The sequence below is a fragment of the Mustela nivalis genome (genome assembly GCF_964662115.1).
Source record: "Mustela nivalis genome assembly, chromosome: 9".
NCBI lineage: Eukaryota > Metazoa > Chordata > Mammalia > Carnivora > Mustelidae > Mustela > Mustela nivalis.
This window is the reverse complement of record NC_139028.1, coordinates 66,982,565-66,998,343: the sequence shown is the minus strand read 5'-3', so window position 1 is coordinate 66,998,343 and position 15,779 is coordinate 66,982,565. Positions and strand designations below refer to the sequence as shown.

The 15,779-nt window shown below is 36.5% G+C and overlaps 2 protein-coding genes across 2 annotated transcripts; both read left to right on the top strand.

Annotated features, from left to right (window-relative positions):
• Positions 1–9,248: 9,248 nt before the first annotated feature.
• On the top strand, positions 9,249–10,227 carry LOC309840199 (olfactory receptor 51B2; the record flags this gene model as incomplete). The annotated part of the gene is made up of 1 exon (XM_082682272.1): positions 9,249–10,227. One exon carries the CDS (start codon positions 9,249–9,251, stop codon positions 10,185–10,187), a length of 939 nt encoding a protein of 312 aa, XP_082538398.1. The 3' UTR covers positions 10,188–10,227.
• Positions 10,228–14,033: 3,806 nt separating this feature from the next.
• Positions 14,034–14,969, top strand: LOC309840206 (olfactory receptor 51B2-like; the record flags this gene model as incomplete). Its single annotated transcript, XM_082682280.1, has 1 exon — positions 14,034–14,969. One exon carries the CDS (start codon positions 14,034–14,036, stop codon positions 14,967–14,969), a length of 936 nt encoding a protein of 311 aa, XP_082538406.1.
• Between the last annotated feature and the right edge of the window lie 810 nt (positions 14,970–15,779).

The following is a 15,779-nucleotide window of genomic DNA, read 5'->3' as shown; positions in this document are numbered from 1 at the left end:
TTTTTGTTTTGTGTTCTGCAGTTCATAACCTTCACATACACTTAATGAAAAAGGATACTTGTCAAAGAAACATTCTAATATGTGCACAGAGCAACATTTTGTCTTTTTCTGGATTGAGGGGATGCTGGTGAAATACTTTCAGGAAATATTGTAATCGTATGGACTTGAAACACATAAAACATTTAAGGAAAGTTCTCTTAGGGCCTCCCATACACTTTATTACATGCAGGGAATGAGATGAGAATCTATACATCAGCAATATAGGAAGAAAAGTTTTATTTTTTTAGTTCATAAAATAGTAAAAAGGGCTAGAGAGAATGATGTACATTCCACAAAATAATTGATAATACGTTGGAAAATAGAATGTCAATGTAGTCAATCAATAATTAGTCCATGCCATTGCGGAGGGTATGTGCTATGGCGAGTGCTGTGAAGTGTGTAAACCTGGTGATTCACAGACCTGTAACCTGGGGCTAATAATACATTATATGTTTATAAAAATATAAAAAATATAAAAAAAATAATTAGTCCATGTCTTTTTCTTTTTTCTCTTCTAACTGGAGAAGGAATTGCATATCCTTATGTCTTTTTTTTTAATTTTTTTTTTATTTTTTATAAACATATATTTTTATCCCCAGGGGTACAGGTCTGTGAATCACCAGGTTTACACACTTCACAGCACTCACCAAAGCACATACCCTCCCCAATGTCCATAATCCCACCCCCTTCTCCCAAACCCCCTCCCCGCAGCAACCCTCAATTTGTTTTGTGAGATCAACAGTCACTTATGGTTTGTCTCCCTCCCAATCCCATCTTGTTTCATTGATCCTTCTCCTACCCACTTAAGCCCCCATGTTGCATCACCACTTCCTCATATCAGGGAGATCATATGGCATATCTTTATGTCTTACTGGATCACTGGAATGATTTCCTATAACCAACAGATTCTCTTGTAAAGGGATTTATTTCTCCATTAGAAATGGTTATTTATAAAATAATCTATGAAAACCATTGATTTAGATCTTCCATTACTGTTTGCTTCCATTCTTAATTCAGCTGGTTTTTTTTTCTCATTTTAATTAGACTTTCCCCATTGATTTTATGAGAGAGAAGGGAATAATAGATTAATTGGCCTGTACAGTTCAGGCAGTTTAAAAATTAAAAATTAAAAATAAAAGAATATATAACAACTTAAAAGAAAGGGAAAAGATACATTTAAAAAAATCAAAACAATGGTGATATAAGTAAATCTAACATAACAAGTGTTTCTAATAGAGTGATACCTAGAAATGAATTCAAAGAAAAATAATGAAATATATGAGGTAATCCTATAGTTATAAACTATTTAAAAAAATGGGCATGTCTCCCTCCCAATCCCATCTTGTTTCATTTATTCTTCTTCTACCCACTTAAACCTCCATGTTGCATCACCACTTCCTCATATCAGGGAGATCATATGATAGTTGTCTTTCTCTGCTTGACTTATTTCGCTAAGCATGATACGCTCTAGTTCCATCCATGTTGTTGCAAAAGGCAAGATTTCATTTCTTTTGATGGCTGCATAGTATTCCATTGTGTATATATACCACATCTTCTTGATCCATTCATCTGTTGATGGACATCTAGGTTCTTTCCATAGTTTGGCTATTGTGGACATTGCTGCTATAAACAAACCATAAGTGACTCTTAATCTCACAAAACAAACTGAGGGTTGCTGGGGGGAGGGGGTTTGGGAGAAGGGGGTGGGATTATGGACATTGGGGAGGGTATGTGCTTTGGTGAGTGCTGTGAAGTGTGTAAACCTGGTGATTCACAGACCTGTACCCCTGGGGATAAAAATATATGTTTATAAAAAATAAAAAATTAAAAAAAAATGGGCATGATCTTTATTTTTTATCATCTATTTATATATGTGCAATAACATCTTAAAAGTTTAAGATTTCATAGAAATATAGTTACTAATCAATTTACCATGCCATCTTATTATCTATAAGATTATATTCTATCTTTTGTAGTATATACTCTGTTCTCAAACTTCCCCAAATAAAATGGGTAGAGTTTATCTAGACATATGGAACATACTATTACATTAAAAAAAGCTAAAACTGTAAACATGTTATACCTTTGACTATAGTAATTTTACTTGCATCAATTTATTCGTAGGAAAATGGAAAATTTGTTTAAAAAAAAAAGCCAAGTATGGTAGAAAGAATGTAGTCTTGGAAGAAAAAAGCACATCTACTTTTTCCTTCTTCACTTTCAACCTTTGTGATCTTGAACAATCAGTAAATCTCTGAGCCTCAATTAAGAATAATAAAATGCATGCTATTGGCATTCATATGTCCTGTTAATTATATTAACATCATTGTATTGGCAAAGCTAGACATCTGAAGATTTCAACCTGTCAGCACTAAAATAGAAGGGAAGAACATTCGGCCAGTAGGAAATCATTTAATATATGATGATTCTTTCCCATGATGAAATATATTGTTAATATAAATGAAAATTATAAGTTTTAAATAGCCTTTGGAAATGATGGTGCTCCTTCAGGCTTTTCCCTCCATCACTCTCAATATAGTTTTCTCTTATGAGGACACAAAGACATCCAGTCCGTTGACTTGTATTTCTGATTCCTTCTTGTCTTATTTACCTTGACAACCTAGATGGTTTTATTTTCACTTCTTTGGAAACTCTTTAGCCAGTATCCTATGTGTTTTGTGTGTTTGATTTTTTGTTTTGGCTTATTTTAAATTTATCCTAAACATTTCATTCTTTTATGTTCTTCTGAGAAAATGAAACAAAACAAAGCAAGATGACCCTTGATGTAGATCTTAACATTTTCCTGGCCTTGTGCCAACACATAACACAAGTTATTTTTACCATCATTCTTAGGAGTATTTACTTAATCTTTGTGACAATTATTTCAATGACATCCATCATCTCCTTTTTACAGATGAGGAAGCTCCAGTGCTATGTATGTAAAGACACAGAACCTGTAAGTAAGACTGGGATCATTCTCATACTCCAGGGCCCCTGCCCTTACCCATGAATTACAGTAATTTGAAACAAAGTTTCCAATCTAATCTAATTTGATATGACTATTGATCATTCTTAAGTCCCTCCTCCTGTTCTCATATTTGTTTTCTGAACTCAATACACACATATATAACTGCCCAGGAGACATTTCTACCTGACTGCTTACAGACATGTAAGACCCTAACCTGAATAACTCTCTTCATTCTTTTTTTCCAAATCCAGCATGAAAAACAATGCTTAGTGCACGAGTCAAACAACAGTTCCTGATGACCTAATAGTTTCTCTCTTCCTTGATCCCTATCTTAATAAATGGAGCTGCTCTTCACTCAGATAAAATCAGAGAGGCAGATGTCATCTTCCAGTTTTCTCTCTCCTTAATCTACCACCTTCAGTCAATTTCTCCTCTTTCTAAGTCATAGACTCCTTCTCTGGTCCACGGCTATGCCACCCTACTGACAAGACCTCATCCCATCCACATCAACACTGTTTCTCACCTGGATTATTGTAATTTAGTTCTGCACACTCTTCACTCACTCTTCTACCTTTTCAACAAGTCCTCCAAGCTTTCACCAGAGTAAACTTGTCAGAGGGATTATCTGATCATGGTCCCTGCCCTTTACCTCACACTCACTACTCTTAGGTTGAAGTCAAAACTCCTCACGTGATTTGTAAAACCCAACATGATTAGAACCTGCTGCCACAGATTCATTTTGTATCACATTTTGCCACATTTTTTTTTTTTTAGCTATACTAAAATTCTTTTTGTTTGAATTCATCATATTTCTTTCTTGCCTTTGGCCTGTGCACATTTTTCCTCTCTGTTTGGAACTGAACTCTATCCTACTCACAATGACCATTTTCCTTACCTTCCTCCTTGTTCAATTCTCTGCTGAAATCACATTTCCTTTGGGAAATCACTGATCCCAGAGATAGTCCCTGTGTGCTTCCATTAGCATGTTATCATCGATGCAGTAATGACAGTGGTATAAAAATGTATGGTTAAAGAAAAAAAAAGGAAAAGGAAATAAAAGAAAATTTATGATAAATATTTCTTTTCTGATACCCATCGTACTAGTCTCTGTTTATTGTGAAGCTGATGCAAAAAGATTAATGATCTAAAAATAAGGTAATTTTTAAGACAAAAAGTTAATTGTCCCCATAGCTATTAAGAAATTCACTTGTGGGACGCCTGGGTGGCTCAGTTGTTGAGTGTCTGCCTTTGGCTCAGCTCATGATCCGAGGGTCCTGGGATCGAGCCCCACATCGGGCTCCCTGCTCAGCAGGGACCCTGCTTCTACCTCTTCTACTCCTCCTGCTTGTGTTCCCTCTCTCGCAGTACCTCTCTCTGTCAAATAAATAAATAAAATCTTAAAAAAAAAAGAAAGAAATTCATTTGTGTTCTTTTAATCAGAACTTATTTCCCCAAAGGAATAGAAAAGACAAAAATGCAATTGGAATTCGTAAGCTCTAGGACCCACAATGGTACATGTGACCCTTGAGAGAAATAGGTATACTTGTGTCATTTAAGGTAGACAATAGGAAGGATATGCATGTATTTCTTAAACCCTGATGCTGAGGATTTGGTTGGGGGGGGGGTCATATAAGCAAATTCTGATATTCCACCTCTGCTGGTATCTGAGTTTCTAGTTTTCCTCCCACATCCTTTGGGGAATGCATGAATGACCTGAGGACATTGTTTAAGTGGCCCAACTATTCCCAGAAAGAGGAAAGAGATCAGGGGGTCTCCTGAGTGGCTGTAAATCTCTGAGGAAGTGATTCCTACATATATAAGCTTTCTAATGGGGCCTATGGCTATGTGAGGGAAACTAATGGCTATGTGAGGGAAACATCTAAACCTGGTCTTCAAATAGGGCAGGAACAAATCCCTGTTACAGCAACAAGACTGAAGTGGGAGTGTGCCAGGAACAGAAATATGGAATGACTCTTCTCCCTTCTGATATTATATGTAGTCAGGAGAAGCATTTAAGAAGGCTTTCCAGAGACCTGCATAGAAGGAAGATCTGAGCTGAGGTGAGAGACATCTACAGCACAGACATCTTCCTTTTTTTTTTTCAGTAAGTGTATAAAAGAAACTATGCCAGATTTGGCTTTCTAATCTGTGATCCTTGTTGGGTTGGCATCACCATAACAATGAGTGCCATAATTAAGTGTGACATTGTGTGCTTTTATCCGTTTTTCTAGGTAGTTTATAGTTTTTATTAGATCTTAATAGCATGCATGCTTTCTTGTGTGTGTGTTCACACTTTAGGACTACTGTCTTAGAAAGGGCATGTGAGACTCCCTAGGAAAAATAGAAAACCCGAGACTCTGTTTCTGGCCCATTACTCTTGTACCACAGGGCCTATTCCTCATTCCATTAATGAGAATGGGAGTAGATGACAGATGAGGGGGAGTAGGGCTCAGGGTATCCTCTCTGGTCACCTGTGCATTTCAACTTCGTGAAGGATTCTTTATTCACTATTTCCTTTTGAAGCCCACATATCCTTCCTTTCCCTTCTTTCTTCACACACCCAAGCCCTCTTTGCTTCTTTCCTTCCCCCATATCCACCGAGAGTCAAGTTGTGCTCTCAGACTGAGTAGTTTGGTCTATTTCTATGGATGTCTGTGTGTGTGTGTGTGTGTGTGTGTGTGTGTGTGTGTGTGTGGTGTTGTTGGTGTTATAAATCTAGAAATCGTATTTACCTAGAAAAACATCATAACATGAAAATCAGGTTGGTAAATTATCTAGATGTTTTCAGCATTAGGGACCCCGTTGGGACATTCATTGGCAACACTTTGCATAAAAATGCACAATGACCAAGAAAAATATAAACTCTACTGGTGTGTATTGTGTGATTCTTAAGGACAGAGACTGTGCTTATGGAATGATTTTCTCAGCAATCAATGTAGTGGGGGCCATGTAGTGTATGCTTCTAATTCCCTGCACATTCCAAATAATAATCTTTCCACTTGTCCCAGATGATACTGAGGGGTGGTACTCCGAATGGCTGTCTATAATTTCAGGTGTAGAGCATCCTTTGAGGACAGTTCCTCAGATATTGATAAGACAGTTTCTCCAGAACTTTAGGAAGTCACTGAAGAAAATACATGTTCTGAATTGGGAGCTGCCTATCAATTTCAAGACCATAGCTTTCCCCTCTCCACCTAGACAAATTAATTCTTCTGCACCTGATGTAATTTTCTCAACATCTGTCAATAAACAAAGCCATATAGCCAAGCCATGTTTATGGAATTTTGCTACATAATGTGGACTTGGGAGTATGCATGGAGGGTGGTCCAGCACTGAAGAAACTGTCTATGGTGGCCTCAGTTTGATGACAGTATCTTGTACTCCTGGTAGCCCCACACACCTGTTCCTGGACAAGTATCAAGGTTCTCTTTTAATCTTGGACCGGTTCTCCCTTTATTCCAAAGGTTCATAAATATGTCCTGGTTTTACATTCTTAGAGATATTATAGACTACTTTGTATCTTATTATTTTTCTGATGAAAACCTAGCTACAGAGGAAAATATAGCCTCCTTGTTTCAAACATTTTGTGTGTGTGTGTGTCCTCATAAAAACAGTGAAAGCTTATGTCCTTGTTGATCTTGGACATTTTATTACCAGTCTCTGAAGAAACCTAATTAGCTTTTAAGGAGAAGCTTACAGTCTGGAAATATGGTTTATTCATTCTGAATTCTTTTTCTTTAATAAATTAAATAAATTCAGGACCTTGTTTTTTGTTTTTTGTTTTTGTTTTTGTTTGGCTTGTTTCTGCTATTTTCCCCTTCAGAATACATATCTCTAATTTACTACCTCTCCCAACTACCTTTCTCTTCCTCTGACATGTTGTTTTCTCATCCCTGTTTTTTAAAACTCAGGCAATTTTGATTTTATTTTTACTATCCAACATTTGTACAGTAATACTAATTTAAACTTCTATATTATTTGATATGCTTTAATTTTAGGGGACTCCTAGTGTTGGTGATTTCTATCTCAATTACTGCCATGCCATATAGATACAACTTCAAAGCATTTTCTATTATTTTTATTATGTTCAATGAGCCAACATACAATACATCATCAGTTTTTGATATAGTGTTCAACAATTCTCCAGTTGCTTATAACACCCAGTACCCGTCGCCACACGTGCCCTCCTTAATACCCATCACCCAGTCACCCCATCCTCCCACCTCCTCTCTTCCATAACCCTCAGTTTGTTTCTTGGAGTCCAGAGTTTTTCATGTTTTGTGTCCCTCTCTGATTGCTTCCCATTCAGTTTTTCTTCTCTTCTCCTCTAGTCCTCCGCTCAATTCTTTGTGTTCCACATATGGGTGAGATCTTTTGATAATTTTCTTTTTCTGCTTGACTTATTTCACTTAGCCTAATCCCCTCCAGTTCCATCCATGTCAATGCAAATGCTAAGTATTCATCATTTCTGATGGATGAGTAATATTCCATTGCATATATGAAGTACATCTTCTTTATCCATTCATCTGTTGAAGGGCATCTCACCTCCTTCCACAGTCTGGTATTATGGACATTGCTGCAGTGAATATTGGGGTGCATGTACCCTTCTTTTCATTGCATCTGTATCTTTGGGGTAAATACCTAGGAGTGCAATTGCTGGGTCATATGGTAGCTCTATTTTTAACATTTTGAGGAATCCCCATCCTGTTTTCCAAAGCACTATATGTATTATATGCAGGCTAATGGGACATAATAATAGTAACAAAAAAGAAGTGAAGTGTTGAAGGAGAAGGAGCTAAGAGGTAAGAGGAGACACTGCTCAATAGGGAGCCTGCTTCTCCCTCTCCCTGCTTGTCACCCTCTCTCTAATGGGACATAATAATAGTAACAAAAAAGAAGTGAAGTGTTGAAGGAGAAGGAGCTAAGAGGTAAGAGGAGACACTGCTCAATAGGGAGCCTGCTTCTCCCTATCCCTGCTTGTCACCCTCTTTTTGTCAAATAAATCTTAAAAAAAAAAAAAAAATTAGGTAAGAGGAGACAGAAAGAATCTGAACATTCAGTTAAGTCAAATGATTTTCTGAGAAGAAGCAGAAAGAGAACCAATGAATAAAGCAGCTATGAAAAAAAAAAAATACATGAGGGCATTTGGCAGAACAAAGAAACACCCATGTAGAAGAATCCAAAAGCTTGAATCTCCAAAGATGGAGTAGATATGAAATGTTTACAGCAACGATTCTTTGGGAAAAGTTTTCAATTAGCAATAATTGCGCCTAGGATAAACCTCATTGGCTACGATAGTGCCACTGCGCAAAGCAACAATTTATTAGATATTACTGTATACCTGGCCCAGGACGGGTTTTAAGGAGGGCACATATTGCACGGAGCACTGGGTATTATACACAAATAATGAATCTTGGAACACTGCATCAAAAACTAATGAAGTACTGTATGGTGACTGACATAATAAAAATAATAATTAAAAAAAAAGATACTACTGTAAACCTGAATCACTTGGGGATCATGATCAAGGGAAAATTTTAGTTCAGTGGGTTGAAGGTAGAGTCTAAGGCCACATGTCTAACAAATCCCTGTGCTTGTTAGCTGTGGCTGGTCTCTGGCCCACACTTCTGGTAGCCAACCTCTAAAAAGGGGTAACCAGCTGTTGGAGCAACAAAGCAATCAAAGTGATGGTGGTGGCCTGTGTTCCATAAAGCACCAACATTCAATTTCAGGAACAAAGGCAACTTTTCCTGACTGAAAACTATGTATTTATCATGAGTGCGAATAGCAAGAAAGCAGCTAAGTAAGATCATTAACTACTTGTACTTATTTACTTATTTGTTATTATTTGTACTTATTTGTTATTGTTATATACTGTTATTGGAAAATTTTTAAGCATAAACACAATAATAGGACCTGATGTTATAAGAAATATTAATGAAAATGTTTCATTTAATTTGAGAAAATTTTAACCATTAACCTAATATTTTTTTCTACTTAGGGGGAGACTAACCTTCCTTATCTCAAGTATAACCTGCAAATTCTCTATTCTTCTGTAGGGAAATACTTGTGAATTAATTATCTCCAAGTATGAAGATTACAATTAAGGCTTCTTAAGGTATACTATATCTTATACCTTCTTAAGGTATATACATCTTATATTAATGTATAATATCACCAAAGAATCCGAATTCCTGGATTAAAGGTTTTTATAAAGCTGCTCTTCACCTGTGGACACACAATGTGGCCCAATACTACCACTGCCCCCTTTTTGCTGACTGGCTTCCCTGGTCTGGAGGCTGCTCATCACTGGATCTCCATCCCCTTCTTTGCAGTCTACGTCTCTGTGCTTCTTGGCAATGGTACTCTCCTCTGCCTCATCAAGGATGACCACAGCCTCCATGAACCCATGTACTATTTCCTTGCCATGCTGGCAGGCACAGATCTGATGGTGACATTGACCACGATGCCTACCGTAATGGGTGTCTTATGGATGAACCACCGGGAGATAAGCCACGGAGCCTGCTTCCTGCAGGCCTACTTCATTCATTCCCTTTCCATTGTGGAATCAGGTGTCTTGCTTGCCATGGCCTATGACCGTTTTATTGCCATCCACAATCCCTTGAGATACACTTCCATTCTTACCAATATTCGGGTGGTAATGTTAGGAATGGGAGCTTTTATGAGGGGGTTTATGTCCATCATCCCTGTAATCTTGCGTCTCTTTTCATTTCCATATTGCCACTCTCATATTCTCTTCCATGCTTTCTGTCTTCATCAAGAAGTCATGAAACTGGCCTGTGCTGACATAACTTTCAATAGACTTTACCCGGTAATTTTGGTTTGTTTAACAATCTTCTTAGATTCTCTTATCATTCTTTTCTCCTATATCCTAATTCTTAAGACTGTCATGAGCATAGCCTCTGGTGAAGAAAGGACCAAGGCCCTCAATACTTGTATCTCCCACATCGGCTGTGTCCTCATCTTTTATGTCACTGTGATTGGTCTGTCATTCATCCACAGGTTTGGGAAGAATGTGCCACCAGTGGTCCACATTATAATGAGCTATGTCTACTTCCTCTTCCCTCCTTTAATGAATCCAATCATCTATAGCATCAAGACCAAGCAAATTCAATATGGCATTCTCCGCCTTCTATCCAAAGATCGATTTGGAAGTTAAATGCAGATGGTAGGGATCTGAGGTTTCTCTGAACAGAGAACCATGGAATGCCAATTCCACCAAGTCTTAAAACCTATGGTGGCAATCTCCATTTCTTCAAATGATACAATGCCATTTATGAAGCTTATGAGTTATAATTTATGAGTTGATTTGTTTCCTTGTTTTCCTGTGTTCTTCTCTTCAAATTCTAAATAAAGGATAGAAATGTTTTTATTTTCTTGGAAAAGTACAGCTCTGATGTTGTGTTTTTTGTATATTCAAGTTAATTTTTATGCTAAAACACATTGACAATTTGTTGTAGCCATTTGCATGGCTTACTTTGGACCTTTCTGATCATGTCTCTTGTCATTTTCCTATCAGGGAGTTCATCATTTCCTAATTTCTTTGTGGGAACTCATTATAAATGAATCCTCATGAGCCATTTATTTTGCAAATATATCCCAGTTTCCATTTGTCTTTTTATAGATAGAATTTAAAATTTTATATATAAGTAACTTCATTTTTATTTTCTTTATTGATATTTGGGGGTCACATGATAAAGACTTCCTTGATTCCAGGTTTATTTTTCATATTTTCTTGTTTTTTGCATAACTTCTGTTTGGACATTCTATTTTATAAAAGGTTAATATTTGGAGAAAATTAAGAAATTTAAACGAGTACTCATTGATTCTATTTTCAAAATAGTAACAGTAATCAGCTATTTGGTTGATATTTTAAGGCATGAGACAGGAATGATGCTAAACAAAAATGTTTAAGGGCAAAGAAATCAATACAAAATATTGTCTTAATTAAACCCAACCCACTGAGGGGGGTGTCAAAAATCAAAGAAACCTACATTTAAAATTATCTCTGTGATTAGCTACAACATGTGAACGACAAACTGTGTTGAGGATGTGGGTTCCAAGACGGATCACCTCAACACTGAGCTAAGGGGAAGATTCTCTGAAGAGCGTGTCTTTAGCTGAGACCAGAGGGCAGATGAGTAGTTAATTGTTGAGATAGAGGTAAAAATGTTTTAAGCAGAAAGTAGTATGTGAGAAGGCTATAGTTTGAATGGTTCATGGAAACTTCTGGGAATGTGGCTCACGTGAAGAGAGTTAAATCAATAGCATCCTGTTGGCCAAAGCAAGTGTTTTGAGTGTCTACCCAGAGTGTCACAAGAAGCTACTGAATTAGTTCCAACCAAGAGAGTGATACAATTTCTGTGATACTTACAATTTATATGTTGAGGTATGATGTGGATTTTAGTATAGCAAAAGGGGCATAAGAAAATCAGAAAGATAACTGTGCCAGTTTCAGAGACAGATATTAGTAACTAACATTATTAAAATGAAGATAAATATTGGATATATATAAGATATATATAAGATCTAAAATTGATAGATTTTAGAAAAACTTACAAAAGAAAAGTTTGGGAAGAAACAAATAAAAAAATAATCTGGATTATTTTAAGAACATGAACGTCATTAACCCCAAAATGATCACTGATTATGCATAAAATCCATGTTTGAAAAACACTCTGTTAATTTGAAGATGAGTAAATGTCTCAGTAATGAAGTTTGACCCCTTAAAATTACTAAAGGAAATATTTTATGCTGTAGCACTAAGCTTTTAAGAGAAGAAAGTAATATATTCATTAGTTAGTCATTTAAAAAATAATTTTAATATGTGTATCTTTTTTCCTGATTATTAATGATCACAGTAAAAGCTAGTCCTGTATGAGCATATGACGAAAGGGTAGGGGTACAAGACAATACAAAAAACCTGAAGCATTTGACACTAATAGAAGCAGCTCATAGAATACATGGGTCTTTGCATTCTTACCCAGGGAGAAAAAGGGATAGATTAAAGTTTCCACCCAGTGATTTTTCACTGGAGTGTGTCCACTTCTATCAAACCCTACTGATAACACCCTATCACATCCACACCAACACAGTTTATCATCTGGATTGCTGTGTATTGATTCTTCTTGTTCTATCTTTCTTCTAGTGTGCTCCTCATACTGTAGCAAGTGACCTTTAAACAAGGATTACCTGATTGTAAGCACGGCCTATCATTTATTTCATACTCTTGTCATTTGAGTAAAGTCAAAATTCATTACATGAATTGCAACACCCTATGTGATCAAAATCTGCTACCAAAGATTCATTTTATGTTAAGCTTTCTTTCATAAGTTGTTCTAGAGATGCTATAATTTTTAGTATAAATTTATAATAAAAAAATTTTGGCTTAAATTCATCATTTTGTTTTCTTGTCCCATGACTAGTGCACATGTTTTTCTTTGATTGGTTTGTTTTTTTTGTTTATTTCTCTGCATGGAATTAGTGCCCTATCTTAGAAAAAAATATTATATTCCTGTGCTTCTATTATTCAGTTCTCAGCTTAAACAGCACTTCTAGGAACCTTGCTCAGATCCCAGAAATGTATTCTATGTGCTCTCCTAGCACACTGACATTCATATACTAGTAACAGAGTTTTATAAATTCATGGCAAATATACTTTCTGGTTCCCACTAGATTTTTGAGTTTCATTAATGAAATGAACATGTCTGTCACCCTGATCCTGTCACAAAATAGACAATGATAAATGAAGTAATTTTAAGATACAATATAAGACAACTTTCATTCACCTGGCTGTTCACAGATCCATTGAGGTTCCTGTGAATCAGAACTGATTGCTCCATAGTGACAAAAAAGACAAAAATGTGATTGGAATTCACAAATTCTAGGAGTAACCTTTGAGATAGATTATAGTAGTGCTGATGTTGAGGATCTTGGGGTCACCTAATTATGTCCTGACATGCCCATTAGGGTGGTATTTGACTTTCCAGATTTCCTAACTCACCCTTAGGGAAACACACGAATGGCTTTTCCCCAAAGTGGTTTAATGACCCAGACATTTACAGAAAAAGAAGAAAGGGAAGGAGAATCAAAGAATCTCCCAAGTGGGTGGGAAGGTGAAACTCTGGGGAGGTGATTTCTACAAACACAAACTCTTCAACTTGGTCTCTTCCAAACTTTTTTGAGAAGAAAGAGTTTGGGATAAGTCCTCTAAGAAGACAGAAAGAAAGTAACCATTCCAGCAATACAACTGTGTAGTGGGTGAATTCCAGGAATAGAAATATGATAGATGCAGGCAAGAGAAGATAGAAAGATTTTCCAGAGGGCTGCATAGGGGACATATCCCACCTGATATGAACAACATAATAGCACAGACCTCCTTTGGATAGATGTATCACAGCAGGTTTGAAGTTTTTAGTGGGAGACCCATGGATGGGCCTCAAGAATCTGTGAATGGGTTTAGACTAAATGTGACATTGTCTGCTATTATCCATTTATCTTAATCCAGGCTTTTTGACTTTCTTAAGGATTCCATAAAATGCTAACATTTAATTTAAAAACTGAACAAAATTTTCTGATAACAACAAAAATTGTCTCTATCATGCTTGCAAATACAAAATTAAATCAAATTTAAATGTATCAATTATATCAATGAATTTATAACCAAACTAAAAGACAGTGTAACTAAGTAATATAATTATCTATATGTATATTTTTATCTTTTTTTTGAAAAAAAAAATTGAGAAAATTTTAACCATGAACCTGATATTATATATAATGTGGGAAAAGACCACGATTCTACATCATTATTATAGCCTAGAAATCTCCACTGCTCTTCTGGAAAAAAAAAAGTTGTAAAACCATGTATATACCAATTAATTATCCTGAGTACAAAGATGACTGGGACTGCTGTAATATGTTCCCATAGGGAGGTCGTGCAAAGAGAAAACACTGGATTTCTGGGTTCATAGCTTCCATAAACTTGCTCTCCACCTGCGAACATACTATGTGGCCCAATATTAGCACTGCTCCCTTTTTGCTGACTGGCTTCCCTGGTCTGGAGGCTGCTCATCACTGGATCTCCATCCCCTTCTTTGCAGTCTACGTCTCTGTGCTTCTTGGCAATGGTACTCTCCTCTGCCTCATCAAGGATGACTACAGCCTCCATGAACCCATGTACTATTTCCTTGCCATGCTGGCAGGCACAGATCTGATGGTGACATTGACCACGATGCCTACCGTAATGGGTGTCTTATGGATGAACCACCGGGAGATAAGCCACGGAGCCTGCTTCCTGCAGGCCTACTTCATTCATTCCCTTTCCATTGTGGAATCAGGTGTCTTGCTTGCCATGGCCTATGATCGATTCATTGCCATCTGCACACCTCTGAGGTATAACTCCATTCTTACCAATTCCTGGGTGATGAAGGCAGGATTGGGGGTACTAATGAGAGGATTTTTATCCCTTGTGCCCCCAATCATGCCACTCTACTGGTTCCCATACTGCCGTTCCCATGTTCTTTCCCATGCCTTTTGCCTCCACCAAGATGTCATGAAACTCGCCTGTGCTGATATAACATTTAATCGTGTGTACCCTGTGATTCTTGTTGCTTTGACTTTCTTCCTAGATGCTCTGATTATCCTCTTCTCTTATATTTTAATCCTGAAGATGGTTATGGGCATCACCTCCGGAGAAGAGCGAGCTAAGGCCCTTAACACCTGTGTCTCCCATATTAGCTGTGTTCTGGTATTTTATATTACTGTGATTGGCCTGACTTTCATTCACAGGTTTGGGAAACATGCACCACGTGTGGTCCGCATTACTATGAGCTATGTCTACTTTCTGTTTCCTCCATTCATGAACCCTATTATATATAGTATCAAGACCAAGCAAATTCAGAGAAGCATCCTTCGCCTATTTTCTGCGCATAGTAGGGCTTGAGCTTTTATTTCGCAATCTTAAGCTCTCTGGGAGTTTTTCATTTCCCGTTATTGGAAGAGATGCCTGGTTTTATACTCAGTGTCTTTTCAGAGTTAGTGACATTTTAATTATTACGTAAAACTATAAGTTGATGTGAGCAGATATATATTCTAGTATTACATGTGTATTAGAATATATATTAGAATAGAATATGTATAGAATGTGTTATTAGAGTATATATAATATATAATATTCTATATATATTCTCTCTCTATATATATATATGTAAATATATATATACTGCGTGTATATTCCAATATATGTATTAGAATGAATATTGGAATTGCATAGATAGAATGTTTTATTAGAATATATATATTATACACATATGATATATATTTAAGAGAAAATCCTGGTGATCTTGGGGAAAAGGGATATAGGAAAAAGGTGAGATGGGGCATTCCAGATCTTCTATGTGAAGAGAGAAGTACTACTTCAGAAAATGTCAGATAAATGAAGAAACATAGCCTGGATCAAAGACAGTTAATCTGAAGGAAGATGTGCACGTGGAAGTACATTTTCTGTGTTATAAAAAGGAAATCAGAATGATCTATTTCTCCTTTTCCCATCTCTATGTTTGAATCTAACTGTACTGGAAATGATGTTGCTCTAAAAGTAAATAAATTTCACTGAGGAAATTTAGCACATGTATAGAGTTCTAGAAAGCTTATACCTGAAGCTTCACTTTCTCTCAGTATATCAGTGGATTTTATTATTAAATGGAAACTGATAAAGATCAAAGGCAAATTAGCAACCCATCAATTTCCTATT